Source organism: Ahaetulla prasina, chromosome 2 (assembly GCF_028640845.1).
Source record: "Ahaetulla prasina isolate Xishuangbanna chromosome 2, ASM2864084v1, whole genome shotgun sequence".
NCBI lineage: Eukaryota > Metazoa > Chordata > Lepidosauria > Squamata > Colubridae > Ahaetulla > Ahaetulla prasina.
This window is the reverse complement of record NC_080540.1, coordinates 170225116-170245160: the sequence shown is the minus strand read 5'-3', so window position 1 is coordinate 170245160 and position 20045 is coordinate 170225116. Positions and strand designations below refer to the sequence as shown.

Here is a 20045-nt window from a genome sequence, read left to right as displayed (position 1 = left end):
ATTTGCTCCCAATTAATCATCTCCCAAAATATGGCCAGTGGGCCTGCTTCCAGAAGAGCTCACAAAATCGCTCTTCCCACCTGCTCAGCTGGGACCCACAATTAATCTGCTCCCAACATTCTTGAGGTGATGGAAAGGAAGAGAAATTAAGAAGCAAGATGGAGGGCGGGCTACAGTGAGTCAGAGTCCAAGGCATGAGGTCAGGTAGGGACAGAGAGGGCTATATCAAGGCAAAGGAAGCCCTGTGGTTAAAACAGGAAGTCACAGGGGAAGGAGCAAAGCAGCCAGAATTGGGAAAATGTCAACATTCCCACAGTTCAAAAATAAACACAGAGAAGCATATATGAACCCAAACAACTGCAAATTCCAACTATATACACATGCAAGAAAACCAAACACTGAAAAACCCAGTTGATATATAGATGACATGGCAGTCAGGTATACAACATGGTTCACAGCTTGCCTTTATTCATTTAAACATTACAATATACTCATGGCTAGATCAGTTATGTTGGTTCCTGAGCATTCACACACTCCTTGGGCAGAAAAAGTGGTTGGGCTGCAACTGCAGAGCTCCCTGATGGAAGCAGATTATCTTAACCTTCTTTCAGACTGGTTTCAACCCTGCATTCAACGTGCACATGACACTGATGGCCTTCGATAATGATCTCTGGCAGGACTAGGATAGAGATATTCCATCCTTCCCAATCCTGTTTGATCTCTTAGCTGCTTCCAATATTACCATTCATTATTTCTTCTAAATCATATCCGACATTTGGAAGTGGACAACAATTTATGTCCCATTCTTGTTGTTACGTTTCTTATTTTTTATTATTACAACTTTTATATCTTTTGCATTTTCAGCTGTTAGAGTAGTGCCATCAGGGTGGTGTAGCGTTGTTGTTGTTGTTTTTGATATTTCTTCCCCCGGTTTTAAAACTACAGCCATCATTTTCCAATCCATTTTCCAATCAACATATTCAGCATATCAGTTGAATAAATAACAGGAGAGTATGGCATCTTGTTGCACTCTTTTCCAGCCTAAAGCCAGTATGCTTTGCCATGTTCCATCCACACTGTGACTTCCTGGTTTGTGTAAAAGTTTTGTATAACACCAATGAGATACTCTGGGATTCCCTTTTTTCCTAGTCACATATGGTTTGTCCAGGTGGTTTTCTTGATAAAATACAGGAATGGTGTACTATTACTTTCACCCATTTATTTTGAAAAGATGCCTTTGAAAATGTCACTAATTTAACAGTCTCTACAACATCTTCCTATATTGTTGTTGCCCAATGTAGGTGCTCACCAGTGGTGGGATTCAAATAATTTATTTTATTTATTTTATTTATTTATTTATTTGATTTCTATACCGCCCTTCTCCCGAAGGACTCAGGGCGGTGTACAGGCAAGAATAAAACAGACGGTACAATATACAATATACAAATTTAAAATGCAGTTAAAAAAACTTATTATAAAATTTAACAACCAGTTCTCTGCCCTAATGATTTCTTCCAACAGCCAGTTCACCAAACTGCTTAGAAAGTTAACAACCAGTTCTCCTGAAGTGGTGCGAACTGGCTGAATCCCACCACTGGTGCCCACTTGCTTTAGCCTTTATGAATTGAGTGGCTCTACTTGGAATATACAGCCCTGGCAAGGACTATGGAGTTTTTCATTCCTCCTTTCCAGAAACACCCTTCCTCCCACCCATGATGAGGTAACACAACAGGACCCGAGGGAGGGAAGAGTGGATGTGAATCCATAAATGTGCAATGAACGTGCTGAAGAGTTTCAAAGGACTGAATGTGAGTGTCTACTGGTTATTTAAAGAAATGTCCTTCACACATTTAAGTTGACACTTTACCTCATGCCACAATGAACATGACTGCATCATATACAGCTTTCACAGAACTGGAAGAATAGAAGAGAGCTTCACAAGGCCCTTTCACCTAATTATAATCTGTAATTAATTTATAAATGATAATTTATAAAACTATTCAGTTCTTCCTGCAACAACTGCTTCATCTTGAATCCCACATCCACTGGTTCCCAATTCTTTTGAATGCATGGTGGGTTTTTTTTTGCTGGAAATAGAAGATTACAAGCTCTATGGAAAAAGGCATCTAGCCTAGCCTGGGAACATTCCTCTGGATTCCATTCCACCTGGCCCCCACTCCATTGCAGAGATCCCTGCCACCACCTTCATTACAAAAAGGGAGTTGCCCCTCAGCAACCACCCACTGCTAAGCTGACATTTCTAGGCATTCCCTCAGCCACTGCCCAAATTACCAGAGGCAGATGGCCCTAAGCCAAGATTTTACAAGCATTACAACAAGAAATGCTTGTTCTTGGCCACCCCCAAGCCAACAACAGCCTAGATGCCTTCACAAATCTTGTGCCCTCTGACATTTTATGCCTGGAGAAAGAATGCATGGGGCGGGAGAGTGGGGGGATGCGGCTTTTCTCTGCTTCCAGGGCCATTGAAACCTTTGTAAATGAAAAATCCCTCAGTTGTCTTCCTGAAAAGTCTGATGCCACTTAAAAGAAGGGTATGCCTCTTCTGGATTGCTAGTGGCATACAGAATCCTCTCTGACTTTTTCTTTTCTAACCTTTCTTTGGTTTCTGTTTCTTGACTCTCTTTCATTAGCGGCATTGTCTTTTGAGTTCCCTGCTCCGTAGGTTTTCTATCTTTTATGATTTTTTTTTAAATTACCACCCAGCCTTTAATCCAAACTGTTAAGATTCCCCTCCTTCACAGACACTTGACTGAAAGCCTTGCAACAGTCTCATTCCTTGGGGAGTTGAAGAAGATTTCAACTATTATCTACAGTGTATGCTATCAATGAGCTCATTTTCTTGCCAGCCAAAAAATAAAAATGGAAATGAATGGATCCCAAATATCAGCACTTTCATTTTGGAAGGTCCCTTCCCCAACATTCCCATGTCTGATGATCCCGCCTGCCATGAAGTGGGGACTATTTCAATAAAAAAAGGCCTCCACATAAATCATCCAGTATAAACATACAAAGTCTCCACGGGCATCTGTGGCTCAGACTGATAGGACAGTCTATTATTAACAGCAGCTGCTTGCAATTACTGCAGGTTCAAGCCCCACCAGGCCCAAGGTTGACTCAGCCTTCCATCCTGTATAAGGTAGGTAAAATGAGGACCCAGATTGTTGGGGGCAATAAGTTGACTTTGTATATAATATACAAATGGATGAAGACTATTGCTTGACATAGTGTAAGCCGCCCTGAGTCTTCGGAGAAGGGCGGGATATAAATGCAAATTAAAAAAAAAAAAAGTCAGACTCTGCTGAGCATTCTCAGCCAGGCAGGCAGCAAGTGCTGAAGAAGGAAGGAAGCAATGGGAAGATGACACAAGTTGCTGGCTTTTCATGCCTGGAAATCAGTTTGGTTTTCTCCAGGGCTGCAGAGCAGGGATAGAGCAGAAAAAGTCATCTATATTCTGTGAGGCTTTGTATGCTGGTGCAATTTGTCAATTCTAGACCCTTAGCAGCCTCCTGTAACCTTGCCAGGCACAGTGAAAAAGGTAGCACAACTGGCATGGAGGGAGGAAGATCTAGAATCAGGAGATGCTAAGATGGTTACGTGAAAAGGTAAGGTGGGGGCAGTGGTGGGATGCAAAATTTTAACAACCGGTTCTCTGCCCTAATGACTGGCTGGGTGTGCGTGGCTTGATGGTCATGTGACTGGGTGGGTGTGGCTAATTCAATGTCACTCACTTCAAAGGGTGCCTCGCCTGGCCCCTCCCCTCCCAGCCACTCCTTGTCACGCCAGGCTTCAATTTATCTATAGTTCTGTAAAAATGTTGTTCACCTTTTTCAACTTTATTATCTGCATCTACATACAGATGTACTTTCATGGACCACTGAAAGGAGGAAATGGCTCGCATGCTTTGCCCAAGACTGTGATAGGCAAGTCACAAAACAGGCTTTTGAGGGGCTGCCACAAAGAAGGGGGGGCAATGTATTTTCCAAAGCACCAGAAGGCAAAACAAGAAGCAATGGATGGAAACTGAACAAAGAGAGAAGCAACCTAAAACTAAGGAGAAACTTCCTGACAGTGAGAACAATTAACCAGTGGAACTGCTTGTCTCCAGAGGTTCTGGGTGCTTGATCACTAGAAGTTTTAAAGAAAAGACTGGACAGCCATTTCTCTAAAATGGTATAGGGTCCCGTCCCCCCCAAGGCCCCTTCTAAGTGTTATTCTGTTAATTCTGACACCTCTCCCAGGCCCTCCACTCAGATTTTGGCATCCTCAGTTTTCCTGTCTGAGCAGGAAACTAGAAGACCTCCAAAGTCCCTTTTAACTCTGTTATTCCTGAACTAAATAGCTAAGACCCTGATTGGGATCCTATCTCTTTTGCTCCCTCTGGACTAATGAGTTAAAAATCTGCCTCTAGACATTCATTTTAATAAGATATTTAGAAACCTGTAGTTGAAAGGTCTTCGTGTCTACTTACCCTGAAGACCCAATTTCATTTGGAATTTAATCCCAACATGATTGCCCTTTTGGCATTTCTCGTGATACTTCTCCAAAATGCACCCCCATGAAGCTACATCTCCCATCAGTGTGTGTGTGTGTGTGTGTGTGTGTGTGTGTGTGTGTGTGACTCACTCACACTTACACACTCAATTTAAGCAAATTCCCTTGACTTGGAGACTTTAGAATCATAGGCTAGAAGAAGCTACCTTGGAGGTCTTATAGTTCAACCCAACTTTGGCTGCAAGAACTGCAGGCAATCTTCCCAGCTGCACACTTCCTCCTCCCACCACCCCATGCAAGGTGGGAGGCCTGAGAGAAAGCACGTGGTCTGGGCACACAGCACTCCATGATGGAGCCCTTCCTAGGGAGTAAAGCATGGCTTGGACAAACTGATCCATCCCAAAGGCGAGCTCCAGACCAGCAGCAGCTGTGGCAGAAGGTGAGCTTCAAAGTAGTGGCGGCAGCAGCGGAAGGCAGATGTGGAGCTGCAGGGCAGCAGCGGCGGAAGGCAGAAGTGGAGCTCCAGAGTGGTGGCGGGGGAAGGCGAGCTCCAGAGTGGCGGCAGAGATGGTGCTCCAGGAGGGTGGGCGAATGTCCCAGGTCTGCACATGTGCACTGCAGCAGAGCAGCAGTCTTGGCCCCAGTGTGCATCTCTCCCGAGGGCCACCTGCCCACCTGCCTGCCAGCAAGGCCCGAAAGCGGCGCGTCCACTGTCATGAGCTGGATGTAGGACCTGAGGCAAAGGCGAACAGGTGGCAGTTGCCCAGCAGACCTGTGGAAGCCGAGCATGCCAGGCCCAAAAGACAGCTCTTTGGCCGAGTGCAGCGGGTCTCCCTTACCCATTGTCAGCGTCAGCCTTACCTTCCAGAGCTTTAGACCTTTCAGGTCCCAATGGGGCCAGCACACAACTGCCTGCAAAGGTAAGGCTGATGGTGGGCAGCCCTCGGGGGAGATGCCACGCTGGGGCCATGACTGCTGCTCCACTGTGGTGTGCATGTGCAGTCCCAGGACATCCGTCCGCCCTCCTGGAGTGCAACCATTGCTGGGTGCTGACCCCATTGGGATCTGTGAAGGCCAGGGCACTCAGGCACTCTGGCCAGTGTGGAAAATCTGGAGCTCCTCAAGGCCTTTGGGACAGATCAGGTTGTCCAAGGCTTTGCTCCCCAGGAAGGGCTCTGTCATGGAGGGCTGCGCGCCCAGACCAGGTGCTTTGCCTCAGACCTCAAGAAGTGGTAGGAAGCAGAGGGAGAGAAACAATAGGAGGCAAAGTGAGAGAGAAACGGATTAAGGCTGAGAGAAGTAGTAGGAGGTGGAGGGCAAGAGAAACAGGAGGCTTTGGAGATGAGCACCCTTCCTAGCCCCGTTTCCTTGAGGGGGTACCTGGCTGTGCTTACCTCTGCCTCGAGGCTTCTGATGCTGGAGTGGGTGAGAGCAGCAGAAGGCAGCTGGGCAAGTCTAGTCTAGGCGAGTGAGGAAGAGCAGAGATAGGCAAAGGAAGGCAGTTGAGGCAGAGAGTTGGGCCATGACCACCACATGGTAGGCTCCGGTGGAAGACAAGCAAGCTGGCTGGGCCACATGGGAGGCAGCTAGGCTCAGGCCTTGCTCGCAGGCTTACCCAGGCAGATGAGGGCCTCTCAGCAGGACCATGGGGAGACTTCTGCCATGGAGGCAAAGGCAGGCAAGCTGGCCGGCCTGCAGAGACTGTGTGGTCAAGGCAAGTAAGGGAGCCAGACAGAGAGCAACAGCAGCTAGACCGGGCAAATGGGCAAGATGAGGAGTGACTGGGCAGGGTGGGTGGGGCCAGCTACTGGTGGGATTTGCCAGTTCACCGAAATGCACAGAATCTTAACAACCAGTTCACCCGAACTGGTTCAAACTGCAGCCCACCTCTGGGTGGGGAGAATTTGTACTCTAACATCATTAGAATCAGCAAGGAGACATGTATAAGATAGTTTCAGCAGTGTAACTGATTGATATTTTCTTTGGAATGGGAAAAATGATTTGAGATTTGTGAATAATTTTTCCTACCTCAAAAATGTCTTCATCTGGCCGACGTGCCCCAAGCAAGGTGACCCCATCAATACTGACAACTGGCTGCTTGCTTCGCTTCAGGGGTAATGTTATAGCATCTTCACAGTCAATGCTCAAAGATACACTTTCACCTTTCACACTTAGAGCAATGCGGTGCCATCTGGTAAAAGACAGTAGAGTTAAGCAACTTAGTGGGACAAGGCAGAATTAGCTTAGGAACTTCAGAGATAGATCCAGATGAGTTTATTATTGTGCAATCCTTCTGCCTTATTCACAAAATAAATTGTATCTTCCAGTTGTAATCCTCCCAAGAACTCTTACTTCCTTACTGCATTCATTCATTCATTCATATTATAGAAGAAAATAACTGCAGAATGCCTTTCCATTAATAGTGCAATAAAACTTGTTTTTGGAATTATCACAGATAAATCTTACTTTCAGCTGGCAGTTCAGTGAGTTTTGTTAACATGCAAGACTGCCAAATATTTTTTACAGGTTCCATCCTTTTCCTTTATGTGAACCACTAGATTTCATGAAAAGCCAAGGATTAGCACTGTGGTACTTTGGGACAATATAGAATACATGAACCCACCTCCAACTTAACAGCTTTTAAAAAGTGTCTGAAAATCTCGTGACCAAAAGTCACAAGATTTTACTCTTCCCAGTGGAACTTGAGAGTTTTAGAGAATAATATTTTTATTAGCCTATAATATTAGCCTATAATATTTTTTCTATAAACTATTTTACATATCAACTGAAAGCAGGAGCAAGGGTTATGGTCAATCACAGATCTGGTCACTAAGAAAAAAAGTTAATAGCAGGTGTGTCAAACTGGTGGCCGCGGGCTGAATGCGTCACATGCAGGCCACGCCCACCCAATTCCACGAATGGGAAAAACGTTGTGAAACATCATGTGACAGCAATGTGACACCGCGAGTTTGACACCCATGCTGTAGAGGAAGAAGCCAGTCATTAAACTTTTCTGCAACTTTTAGAAGGTTTTCATTAATATATTGCCACAATTACCCCATGTGTGGGCTGAGAGCTGGATGAGGAAAAAAACTTGCTAAGGTTACTCAGTATAATTCCTGCCCAGGAGGGCAGCGTTGAAAACAGCTCTGACATAAATCAAGCCCACTAGTCTATGCCATTTTCCCCCTACTTCTAATCTCCGGCTGTGTAAGGCTACAATCCTCATGCTGACTGAGGAGTAAGGAAATTGTGCTTAACATATCTAGAAGGTGCCAGAACAAGAGAGCTGTTCTGAGCATATTAAAGGCACCAAAAATAGTTTTTTTTTTAAAGAAAAAGTACCAGTAGCATTTGATTTTCTTGTAGTGCTTTGATCATCAATATAATATATTTAACAATGACATCAGTTCGATGAACATGGATGCATGTAAGAAGGGAAAAGTTATGCTTTGATCACACAATTTTAGTTCTATTAAACCATCTTAGACATTATAGTCTCAACTTTGTTTAGTAGTTGCTCTTTCCTAACTACCGAAGAAGCTGTACTTTACAGGAGTAGCTTTTGCAAACTACAATTGTTGAGATTTTGGCATCCTTAATCCTGGCATTAAAATCAAAAGTGTTGATGTATCTGTGTTTGAATGTGTGTGTGTGTGTGTGTGTGTAAATATTGCCTCAATCTGTCACAACAAAGAACCTGTTACGCATCCCTTTTACTGAAAAAGTAATCCTATTTTAAAAAAGCACTCAAACCAAATAATATTTCAGTCATGTCCACATTTATGTGAGAAGATAACCATTTCTAAATAGCTTTCTTCTATTTTTCCCCCCTACCCCAATATCCCAACTCACTTGCCATCAGCCAAGTTGACTCTGTGAAAATGAGGATAGTCCTCAGGCGCTGGGAGACCCAGCTGGTCTTCATAGAGAAAGGCGGGGGAACGTCCAATCTCTACACCAAGCTGCTGTACGCCACGTTCATCATACAGGGAAAACAAAAAAGATTGGCTGCCTTTGAGTGCTCTCATTGTGGCTAATATTGAAAAGTCCACTGGGAAGTGGCCATCTGCAAGAGGAGGAGATAATGCATCCTGAGAAATCAACAGAACCAGGAACCAAACAAGCATTTTAACCCATTCCCAAATGCTCCCCCCTTTCACCAGTTTGAGCGCTCTACACATTTCCTAGTAGTCCTGAGTCCCTGAAGCATTTAGTGCTGAAGTTGTTTAAAAAGGTTCCCATTTCATTTCAAGCCGGTCCTAGTTTTCCATATGGCCACATACAATGCATGCATTTGTACTCAGCTTTTTGCAATTTTGGGAAGCAAGTTTTGGAAGACATCTGTCTTCTGCAATTTGAGAAATCATTTTGAACAGGTGCAAGTGATGAGGCCCTCAGATATGTATGTAAACCAGCTTTGGGGTTTCGACTAACTATGCAGATCCACATAGATAGATTGCTTTACATTACCAGGGAAGAGCTGCCTGGTGGGGGTAATGAAATGAGTCTGATTCTCCAGGCGGAAGGCCAGGTCAGTTTCCTCCGATCCATCCCTCTGAGTGCAGATCCCAGCAGCGATAGTGACCCCATTCTTGCCCTCGCGCACACCGAACGCCTGGAGCACATCCACAAGGCCATCTGGAAGAGAAGCACAGGACACAGTCCATCCCAGCCTCACAGCAAAGAAAAATAAGGACGGCTCATGTTTTCCAGCTTGCCGCTTTTCCCTTTTTGCGAAGCCTGTTTCACCCGAGGCAACAAGATGTGTTTGAAAATAATGGGAAAATCCCTATCAGCTCTAATAGAACTACTATCTCTCATCACTATTAAGATACAGTTGAACACAAATTGCCTGGGCAAAAAAAGAGACACTGAAAGGAAAATCACAAGGGGTGCCTACAAGGCAAAACTATGCTGCTGTTATATGTAACGTTTTTGTATGCTTTTCCCTGTTTCTCCAAGCAGGTATATTCAGTGCAGTCGTTCCAAGGCGAATATACTGTAGCAGTGAAGCATAGCCTGAAATAATGTATATTTATCCACTGAATACAAAATCTTTGAAATAATTTTTATTTATTTGCTCAGGTGCAGACATTCAAGGGAAATCAATTCTATCAATAGACAGATCTGTTGGAAAAGATGAATGAGACAGCCAATTAGTTGCAAACAAAGTTATCATATCCTCACCTGAATTCTTCCAAAATCCTTCCAACCCAAAGATGGTTTGATGTCTTGTATAGGCTCAGCTCAGGGAATATCAGTTTGCCAGATACAGTAAGGGGGGAAATGTATCTGGTACTTAAACAATGTCACATACCCTTAGCTTCCAAGAATTATGCCCCTTAAAACTCAAGTTGTCACCTTCACTATATTTTATTTCATGACAAATAATCACACTCTGTAAGAACACCTTAAAATATACATGGAACGGATGGGGGAAAAGATCAACACATCTTCTTCCTGTCTTTCCAGAACAAAGGTTTTTAAAGATGTGCTAAGCTCTTGAATGAGTCAACATATAATAAAATCTGCAAAACCCAGGTATATTTGATACCTGAAAAATGCAAATCTCAGATCTTTTTGAAATTAATTTTCTCATTAGAATGAAAGCACTATCCAGCTCTATGTGGTCACTGGCCATTATATACTTAAAAATGTGCAGCCCAACTACAAAGATTGGCCCTTGCCTTGGGAACCAGGGGTGAAATGCTCCAGGTTCAGACTGGATCGGACGATCTGATAGCGATTGTGACAGATGGTTCGGAGAACCAGTAGTGATGGCGGCGTGAGGCTCCACCCACCAGCCCGGGTGTTTTTACTTTCTGCTTTTAAAAGGTAAAAAAAAGGCTCTGATGATTGTGCGCCACAGCTGTGATTGTCAGAGACTTTTTTTTAACTTTTAAAAGCATTTTTTACAACCTATTCGCCCAAGCTGGTAGTTAAAAAATGCTTTTAAAAGGTAAAAAAAAAGGCTCTGACAATCACAGCTGTGGCGCGCAATCGCCGGAGCCTTTTTTTTTTACAAGGGTGGGGGGAGTCCATTTTTGCTCCTAGCAGGCTTCCCTGAAGGCTACTAGGCAAAAAACGGGGGGTATAGGCAAAAAACAGGGGTGGGGGGGTTCATTTTTGAGAGAGAGAGTGAGAGAAAGAGAGAAAGAAAGAAAGGAGGGAGGGAGGGAGGGAGGGAGGGAGGGAGGGAGGAAGGACTGGCACTAGACACAGCTTCCGAGAATAATCTATAGCTGGAAGGGACCTTGAGGTCATGTAGTCTAGCCCTGCTCCAGCAGGACATTGTTAGTGACTTTCTGTCTTTTGATCCCCCAGGCACATCGTTACATAGCCACGCCCACCCACTCACATGACCCACCACGGCCAAGCCATGCCCACCAAGCCATGCCCACAGAACCGGTAGGAAAGACATTTAGATTTCACCACTGTTAGGAACACAAGATTGCCATCCTTGGCAAGACAAGGATGATGTACAGCAGTTTGTATTCTGGCCTGATCCAATGAATGGTAGCACATCCTCTCATGCCTAGTGAAGTCAAAACCAGCCTAGGAATCTTATTTTGCCAAGTTAATTCTTTCAAGCTTTGGCTGTGACCCCAATCTGTAGGCATCCCCAGCAGTGATTGCAGTGTGGAATATAAAACAACACATTGCTAGTCTAAGCACCTTCCCAACCAGCATTCCTGGCCCTGGCCCATCCTCCTTCAGCCTAATCCATATGGCTGCTCCACTGCAGATGTAGAATGAAAGGAATGTTAAGTAAAACACAGTTAAATAAGACTTCCCCAATACTACTGGCAAACCCGTCTCAAATCCTCTGGCTGTTGGCCTTCATTTCTAGGTGTCCAATGAAGCACACTTAATTGAATAGCAAACATCTTCCAGGAGTGCAAATTTCAGCCACACATGCTAATAATTAGGAATCTGTCAATGAGAAGGCTGGTGAAAAAATCCCATTCTATATATTAAGTATTACTAATAGACTGTGACCAGAAAGTTTCATGCCTATTTCTATAAAGCATGGCTAGAGAATCTTTAAGAGCTGATGGCAACATTTGTAATTCTGAGATAATGTTCTGGTCACTCTCATTAAAAATTAGCAATTGAGGATTTGATCATTCATAAAGTGATTGCCAGAGGTATGTGACCAATTAGGGACATGCATTTACTGGAAGACAGACCTGTGAGGTTGCTCTCCATCTTCTCATTTAACATTCCAAAAATCCCTTTCACTGCTGCCACTGTTGCACCTCCTCCTTCTTCCTGAATCACTAAACTTCAGCCATCCATCATTTTTTTTTATTTCTAAGAATCCCAGTAGTGTTGAAGGCTGGTGCTTTGGTCTGATGCTTGATAGCTTCCCGATTTTTTTAAAAAAATTAAAGAACCTAAAAAAAATAAAAGTCAGATAGGCCACAGAGCTTATTGGACACCAAGAGTGTGATTTGCAGGCACGTTCTTGCCATAAGCATCATGTTGTCCACCCTGGTACATTCATATCTCAGACTATTTGTTCATTCATATGTGTAGGTATATGTGTACAAAAAGATTCTTCCACATCTTTCTTATATATTCCTCCACTAATAAATGCCAAGAAAAATTATCTAGCGACAAGTAAAGCTCATCGTTTACCAGTTGTTTCTTGCTTCTTTCTCTCTCAAAATATAATACAAGCCAAGAATGCTCTTGGGTCTCTGATTCTGGCTGCAAAATCCTTTCCTTTCTTAGATAATGGATGACATTTTATCAATAAACGAGGACTCTCCATCAAAAGTATTTCCCTTCCCCTATGTGACAGAATACTTCAGCAAACTTGGGGCCTTAAATACATTGCCATCTTCCAGATGCAAAACATTTTGAATGATCAGCCTCACGCTGAGTTGCTTGTGCAGAATTTAAAATCAGCTCCACTGTCTAATGAAGAGTGAAGGGACTTTGTGCTTGAGGTGGGGTGGGGGTGGGGAATGAAACTTTGATTTTTGGTTTTGCTGATTAGCTAGGTTTGTTGTTATAGAAATGGCTAGTACCATATTTTTCAGCATATAAGATGCACCTTTTTACCCCAAAAAAGAGAGTGAAAATCTGGCTGCGTCTTATAGTCCAAATGTAGCCATGCCCAGCCTCTGAAAGGGAGGTTTCAGAAGCTGAAAAAAAAGCAAGGCACAGAGCTCACAACCAATGAACCTGTTGCTAAAGTTCACCTCTGGGAACAGCTGATTGGGGATATTCCAGGAGGGCAATTCACCTCCAATCAGCGTTTTTCCTCCCCAAAAACTGTTCGTTTTATAGTCTGAAAAATACGGTATATATTAGCATATGAAAGTAAAACATTGAGGTTTTATGTTATTACCTTATTCAACTGCACCAAAAGGAGCCAGAAGTCAATGCTTTTCTTTTTCCCTTCATCCTACACTTTTCTCTCTTCCCCCTTTCCTCCTTTAATTTCCCACTATCTTCATTTTTATTTTATATTTTGATAAACTAATAAAAATATTTGAACCCTTATATTAGAGTGTGAGCTGAGTTCCTACCTTCACCACAAAACCAACTGGGGGACCCAGTCAGTCACTATTGGCCCTAGGAAGGAGGCCAGGGCAAACCACGTCTGAAATCTTGCCCCAAAAAACTACAGGGGCCTATCCAGGAAGCCACCAGGAATTATACTGACTCAAAGGCACATGTGCCCATGCACATACATGCAAAAACAGTGTATATAGCAAAAAGTGTATATAGCATTTTTCTTCAATCTAGCATCCTTCAACAACAGCAATAGCACTTAGACTTATTTACTGCTCCATAGTGCTTTATAGCAGGGGTCTCCAACCTTGGCAACTTTAAGACTTGTGGACTTCAACTCCCAGAATTCCTCAGACAGCTTTGCTTCTGGGAATTGAAGTCCACAAGTCTTAAAGTTGCCAAGGTTGGAGACCCCTGCTTTATAGCACACTCTGGGTGGTTTATAAAGGTCAGCCTATTGCCCCCAACAATCTGGATCCCCATTTTACTGAAGGATGGAAGGTTGAGTCAACTTTGAACCGGTCAGCATGTGTTGGCTTTTAGCTTCAACAAGCTACAAGGTAACACTTTGGAAAACAAAAATTTAAGGAACATTATTTAAAATAGGATGTCTGAAAACATAATAAAGCACCTTTCCTCTTTCACGCACATACATGCAGCCGCATTTTAAAAGACAACCACTGGTACCAAATTTGCTTTTAAAAGTTTCTGTATTCACTCACTGGTTGCTGGAACTTATATATGTTTTATGTACACAAAACTTTTTATGTTTTCACTGTGTATGTTAACAGTTACATAAACAGAGTTACCCTATGGAAAGATGGGCAGCCAATAAATAAATAAATAATCAAACAAACAAACAAATAAATAAATGTTGGAGCTGTTGGGAGAAGATCAGATTACCCTCCTCCACTCTGCACTCAATAATCTCAGCTTGGATCAGCCTCCCATGTACTTTTCTTAGGATGGATACCAACAGAAGGGCTTCTACATCCTACACATCTCGTATGTTGGTTACTTGACCCCTCAGTGTGATTAAAAAGAATAATCAATGGCAGTTTGTTAGGAAAACATATCTCCCACCTCCCAGAATTAGATCTGGAGAATAACTGCTTGCAGCCGTTTTGTTTTACTTGAAAAATTTCGCTCAAAACCTTTTCTTAAATGATTGACCTCTAGTTGTAGCCTGCACGCAGAACTTAACTGGAACAGATCAGAAGACATCCCACACTCATGCCTGCCACCCTTGAGAATACTGGGAAAGAAGCTGCAGCAAGTTATTCCCCCTCCGTGTCTGGCAACAAACTGCAACTTGTCCTGACTCATGGTAGAAGGTTGGGGGTGGGGTGGGGGTAGTGAAGAAAGTGTTGTATTCTTTGCAAGGCATGGAAAAGAAAGGAAGGAAGTAAAGTCGTAATGGCCATCTAGCAGACCACAGTATGTAGCTGTCATCCAATCTTTTCCATTAAATTCTTTCTGGTCCCAACAGAGAGATGGGAATATAGAATTACTGTCCTCAGAAAAGTTCCATTTCCTTCCCATCTCTCATGCTCCTTTGACCTAGTTCTACAATCTATTTCCAGCTGAAGATAGTCCCACTGGACCCATTATCTCATTCCTCAACCTCATGCCTCGGTCCAAGCAGAGCATCCAATGGCGTTTGCACATTACCTTCTTCATGCTCTTCATTCAAATGCTGAGATGGCAGCTGGGCATGGCACATAGAAGAGGCTCTCTTTTTTCCCCTGTTATCATTTTGGGCAGAGAAATGGAGAACTGCTTGGCAAACATAAAGTTGAGAATTGAGATTCTGCCAGATATCCTCCTAAAAATGTTACTGGTTACCTGTTATCATTCTTGGGATATTTAGAGCAAATACTGTCTTTAGAAAGCAGGAACAATGAACCAGGAAGGCATCACTGAATGGTTATCATCAAAACACGGCACAATTTAAAATACTGCCACTGTTAAAAATGCAAAATCAATACAAAATCCCATTCAGCATGGTAGGGAGTACTAGATTTGCACATGAAACAGGATGGGCTAGTATAGCAGACTACATGTGTTGATCTGTTCGTCATGTAACTGCACTTCAGATTCCATGTGGAGAATATCATTTTGAACAATATGCTTTGTAGTCACTCCTCACAAAGAGAAAGCATCAGGAAAGCTTCTTTTTCAGATTTCTGGCTCCCAAATGGATTTTCATTTTACAGCAATGAGTGTACATGCCTAAGTAGCCTCAGCTTGCTGAGAGTTCAATGGCCAGCATTGCAGCTCTGAACTCCTAAACGAAGGCAGCTTCCTTACTTTTAGTAAGAGAATCTTAAATTCCACAGGGAACACTTTTGTTTATTGAAAGAATAAATGATTGCAACTCTAACATGGAGGTCATCTATGCAAAAATAAAGTGGATGGCTAAATTATTTTATGCAGGCTTTTATTCCACAACAATTTATTTCTTGCTTCCATTCCCATCATTCTTACCAAATATTTACATGCCAATAAAACTGATGGCTGCATCTTGCCCTATTTATGGATGGTCGTTCATCTGCTGTAACCTAGAAAATGTGAACGTTTTAGGTATCTCCTATAAAGTGCTGATTGTTCATAGATTGATGAATGTTTCTGGCATACTGTAGAATAAATCTAAGCACCCATTTTTCATTTAGCAAATCATAAAGTGGCCTAACAGAAAATTGCTAATGAAGGGGGAAAAAAGAGAATATGATTGCAAAATATACCCTTGTTGAAAAATAAGTCAAGGGCTAAATTGTGATGGATCTAATATTGCATGGGATTAAACTTCTGTTTCTCTCAGCCCTCTGAGGAAGACTAAGTCAAGAAAGACACAATGGAGGAATTCCAGTAACGCTACTTTATTGTTCTGGTCCTTAGTAAGAGAATCTTAAAAGCCTGTCCAGGTTTGTCTCATAGTAAACAAATTCAAGGCAGAGTTATTTTATGTTTCTTTCTCATGCTTGTTTCAATGTCTGCTCTCTGCAATTGCCTCTCTAAATTCCGCCTTGTTTCGTCCTTTCTTCCGTAAAGGAGTTCCATTTAGTGGCATAGTCTTTTTGGAAATCGTCTGCTCTACTTTAATCCGGAATGTGGAATGAAACCCTCTGTGCTGTAAGATGATGGCTGGAGAGGAGACTTTGTCAGCTAGAAAAGCAGAGGACTGATAAATATGATAGAGCAAACCACAGCTGCTCAGTCCATCAAGATATGCTGATAATGGAATTGGCTGAGTTCCTGTTGATCTTTGCCATGACTTTTATTAATAGGATAATAGACAGAAAGATACTAACTCTTAGAAAAAAAGGAAGATATTGTAGGGAGATTTGAAGTTTAGGTGACCCCTGTTACAAACAATTAAGCCTTGCCTTTGTCCCATGATGCAAACAGATTGACCTTGGGGTTGCTTAAGTGGGAGTTGAAGATTGTCATCATCAACTGTAATGGTGAGAATAACCTTGGGAAACAGAAGGAAAAGCCTAGAAAAGGCAAAGATCACACAAGAAATAAATCAGCCCACAGGGAAGTGAAGGAATGGGGAGGAGAGAAAAGTGTCTCAGATGGGACCCTCCTTAGTTCTCTGAAAAGGCAAGGCAAGGGGAGAAGTAGTTTCAGACCTGCAAGATTCTGTTACTGTAATCTTACAATAAACATAATATTTGTACTCATGGTTTTGGTTTCTTGACTCGACTACCTCAAAGGGCTTATTGCTTCTATTCATGGGGGCCTTTTCCAATATGGCTTTCCTGAATGAGGATATTGTCACTTCCTGGAAAGTGGATTACCAGGATGAAGAGAAACATATTAATGCCATTTTTGCAATAGGAATCTGACGCATGAAAATCATTACCTTGATTATTTATTAGACTGTGATGGAATTGCTCAGTATAACGTGAACAGTTTTGTCATAGACATCATTTGAAAAGGTTTTTGATGCCTTCCAACTGAAACACTCATGGCTAGATCAACCCCTCAAGATGTAGGAAGCTCAGAAACTAGTCTTCTGGACATGGTTTCATTTGGGAGGACACATCTCTGGGGAGATTCTTTCAAATCAACTACCAATACAATGGCTATTTGATGCAGGAATTTAGCTCTGGTCTTGAAATGATTGTTCAGCCTTGATAAAGTTGAAAAAGAAAGAGACTCTAGTTCTGCCTTGACCTTGTTGCCTTTAAAATTGAGCAGTGAAGATTATGAACAGACATTCAAGATTCTGTTAATATATCCTACAATTAGGTAGCATTTCAGAAATCTTTATGGTGACTGCTTCTTGACCTGGTCTAATCTGATGGGTGGACTGATGGGTGTAAATAAAGAAAAAAATCTGGCTTGTATTTGTACCTGAAAAGTGTACTGTAGATACCACATCTGTAGCTGCTCCAACAATGCTGATACTTGAAAAACAAGCCCTTCAGGTCATAATGCTAAACGCTAAAGCCCTGTGACCTGAAAACCAAGTGCCCTGAACTCTATAAAGTTCTGAAAAAAGAGTGAACTATTATCAAAATTAAATTAAATTTATGCTAAAATTGTGGGGGTCACAGAAAAAAGGAAAGAATTGGTGAGAGCCCTGCCTGGTCATAGAATACATACTGGTAGGAAACAATTATGGAATTGTTTAGAAAACCCTAAGCATCAGGGGTGTCAAACTCGATTTCATTGAGGGCCGCATTAGGGTTGTGTTTGACCTGGGGGCCAGGGTGGGATGGCCAGGGTGGCACCTGTAAGGGCCCAAGCGCTCTGCTAGCAAAAACCAGCTCCCAAGCTCTGTTTTTGGCTGCGACAGCCTCCTGCAACCCTCTGCCAGAGAAAACAGAGCTCAGGAGTGCTGCCTGTGGCCCTCCCGAGCTCCGTTTTCACTGGCAGAGGCACCGTGGGCCGGTCCTTTGCTGTTTCCACGGAAACCCCATGGGCCAGATCTAAGCACCCCGTGGGCTGGATCTGGCCCCTGGGCCTTGAGTTTCACATCCCTGCTCTACATGATAGCATGTATGATTCAGCAATGGAGAAACATGATAAGCTTTATCAAGAAGCTTTAAGCTAAGTTTCATGAGCACTGGAGATGCAAACCCTGAACTAAAGACTTTAAATAAATATTTGTGCACTGAAGAAAGAGGTGTGTGCTTCTCTAATGGAGCCTATTACTCTCCTTAATGAAAAATCAGGAAGAACATTAGTTCATAAAATTCATGGCCTTCATTGTGAAAACGCTAATACACACGATATGGGAAATAAATAAGGTGAGTTTAAACTCTGTATTGATCAGAGATAAATCTGAAAACACCTTGAAAACAGTTTGGCAATTACCAGAATTTGTGTGGATTTGTTAATAACAGGTCTTGCCAGATTAAATTCATTCTTTTATTGATAACTAAATTAAATTCATTATTTTATTGACAACTCCATTAAGACAAAATATATCTTTATTTCAGCAAACATTTGATGAAATATCCCATTACTTCTTGATGAGCAAGTTACCTGACTGTTGTGCCATTGAGCCCATACTACTACTACTACTACTACTACTACTACCAGTACGAGCATCATACTATTACTACTATCCTACAAACATTATTCAAAGTGCTCATCAATTTTCACTTATCTAGTTAAAATGAAGTATCATACAAGATAGCAATAGACCTAGATTTATATACCGCTTCACAGTGCTTTACAGCTCTCTGTAAGAGGTTTACCAAGTCAACATATTGCCTCCTACAATCTGGGTCCTCATTTTACTGACCTGGGAAGGATGGAAGGCTGAGTCAACCTTGATCTGGTGAGAATCGAACTGCCGAACTGCTGGCAGCCAGCAGTCAGCAGTAGCCTGCAGTACTGCATTCCAACCACTGTGCCACCACAGCAAATGCCGTAAGATTCAGCCCTGGGCCTCCTGGATTCTTCAAAGCTTTTATTAATTATTAATTATTTGGATAAAAAAATAGAAGGGACTTGCAGATATCACAATAGCAGATGAGAGACAACTAATATCCTAAAAAATAGAAATCAAAATCAAAATGGCATGCTATATTAATAGTATGTCCATTGATCCTGGCAACCTGGCATGAACAAAATCATCTGATTCTTCAACACTGAGAAACAGAAGCCATTATTTGAGAGACTGCATATGAACCACACATGCAGAGGGCAATTTAGAAGCAAGAGATGGTTCAAACAAACACATAAAATATTGAAAAAATGACAGTGTTGATGTTTCTAACCAAAATTTGACTAGGCAGATTGATTTCCCACAGAAATTCACTGCTTGAGCCAAGAAATGAAAATGGAATTCTTGCTGAATCTTTCATGCATGCCAAATTAATCCTTAATGTGGTTTGACTCAACTAATGGGAAAATAAATGGAGAGAGAGGCATTATGTGACAGTATTCCAGGCAAAGAGAGTGAAGAGAAATTATTTTCCATCTCAACAAGAGTTGCACATTTCACATCAGGAGCTAAAGAGGAGCAAATCTAAAAGGATAGATTAGCTTTCCAGGATGTATGTTCACAGAAGCAACAAGTCATGAAAAAGAAGTGTTTACAGATTCTAGTGGCAAGAACATTGTCAATCTTAAAAGCACATATTTTTCAGCTTCTCACATTGAGGATGAGGTCATATTAAAGATGTAGGAATTCTTTACTTAGATTGCACAATTTCTCATCCAAATGTGCACCAAAATCCTGTGAGAAATGGTCACATATGGGGGGGAAATGCATATAAGAGAAATAACATAACAGAAGACGCTGCCATTTAAATAAGGCGATTTGGAGATTACTGGTGGGAAACTGAAACCACAAATACCAAGTTGTTTTCATCCTGAATAGATTGAACATGCTTTTTGAGAATGTTAGGAATTCTAAACTTTTTAAAAAAATTCAATTCTAGAACACAGAAAAGAAGAAACGGCTGTTGTAATTACTGCACATCGGACAAATGTACAACCATTTATATTTGGTGAAAAATATTTCAGAAATTTGCACTTCT

The 20045-nt window shown here is 42.1% G+C and overlaps 1 protein-coding gene across 6 annotated transcripts in view; it reads right to left on the bottom strand.

Annotated features, from left to right (window-relative positions):
• COL5A3 (collagen type V alpha 3 chain) overlaps positions 1-20045 on the bottom strand; it is a 137150-nt gene that overhangs the window by 100406 nt on the left and 16699 nt on the right. For 5 of the 6 annotated variants that reach the window (XR_009153723.1, XM_058171475.1, XM_058171476.1 and 2 more), the window contains exons 2-4: positions 8986-9153; positions 8368-8581; positions 6541-6703 (exon numbers count right to left, since the gene is read on the bottom strand). Coding sequence is in view for 5 of the 6 variants with exons in the window: in XM_058171475.1 (XP_058027458.1) it covers positions 6541-6703; positions 8368-8581; positions 8986-9153 (545 nt within the window). In the remaining variant the exon portion in view is untranslated. Of the gene's footprint in view, positions 1-6540; positions 6704-8367; positions 8582-8985; positions 9154-20045 lie in introns of those variants that run through there. The other variant, XM_058171481.1, reaches the window with a different exon arrangement.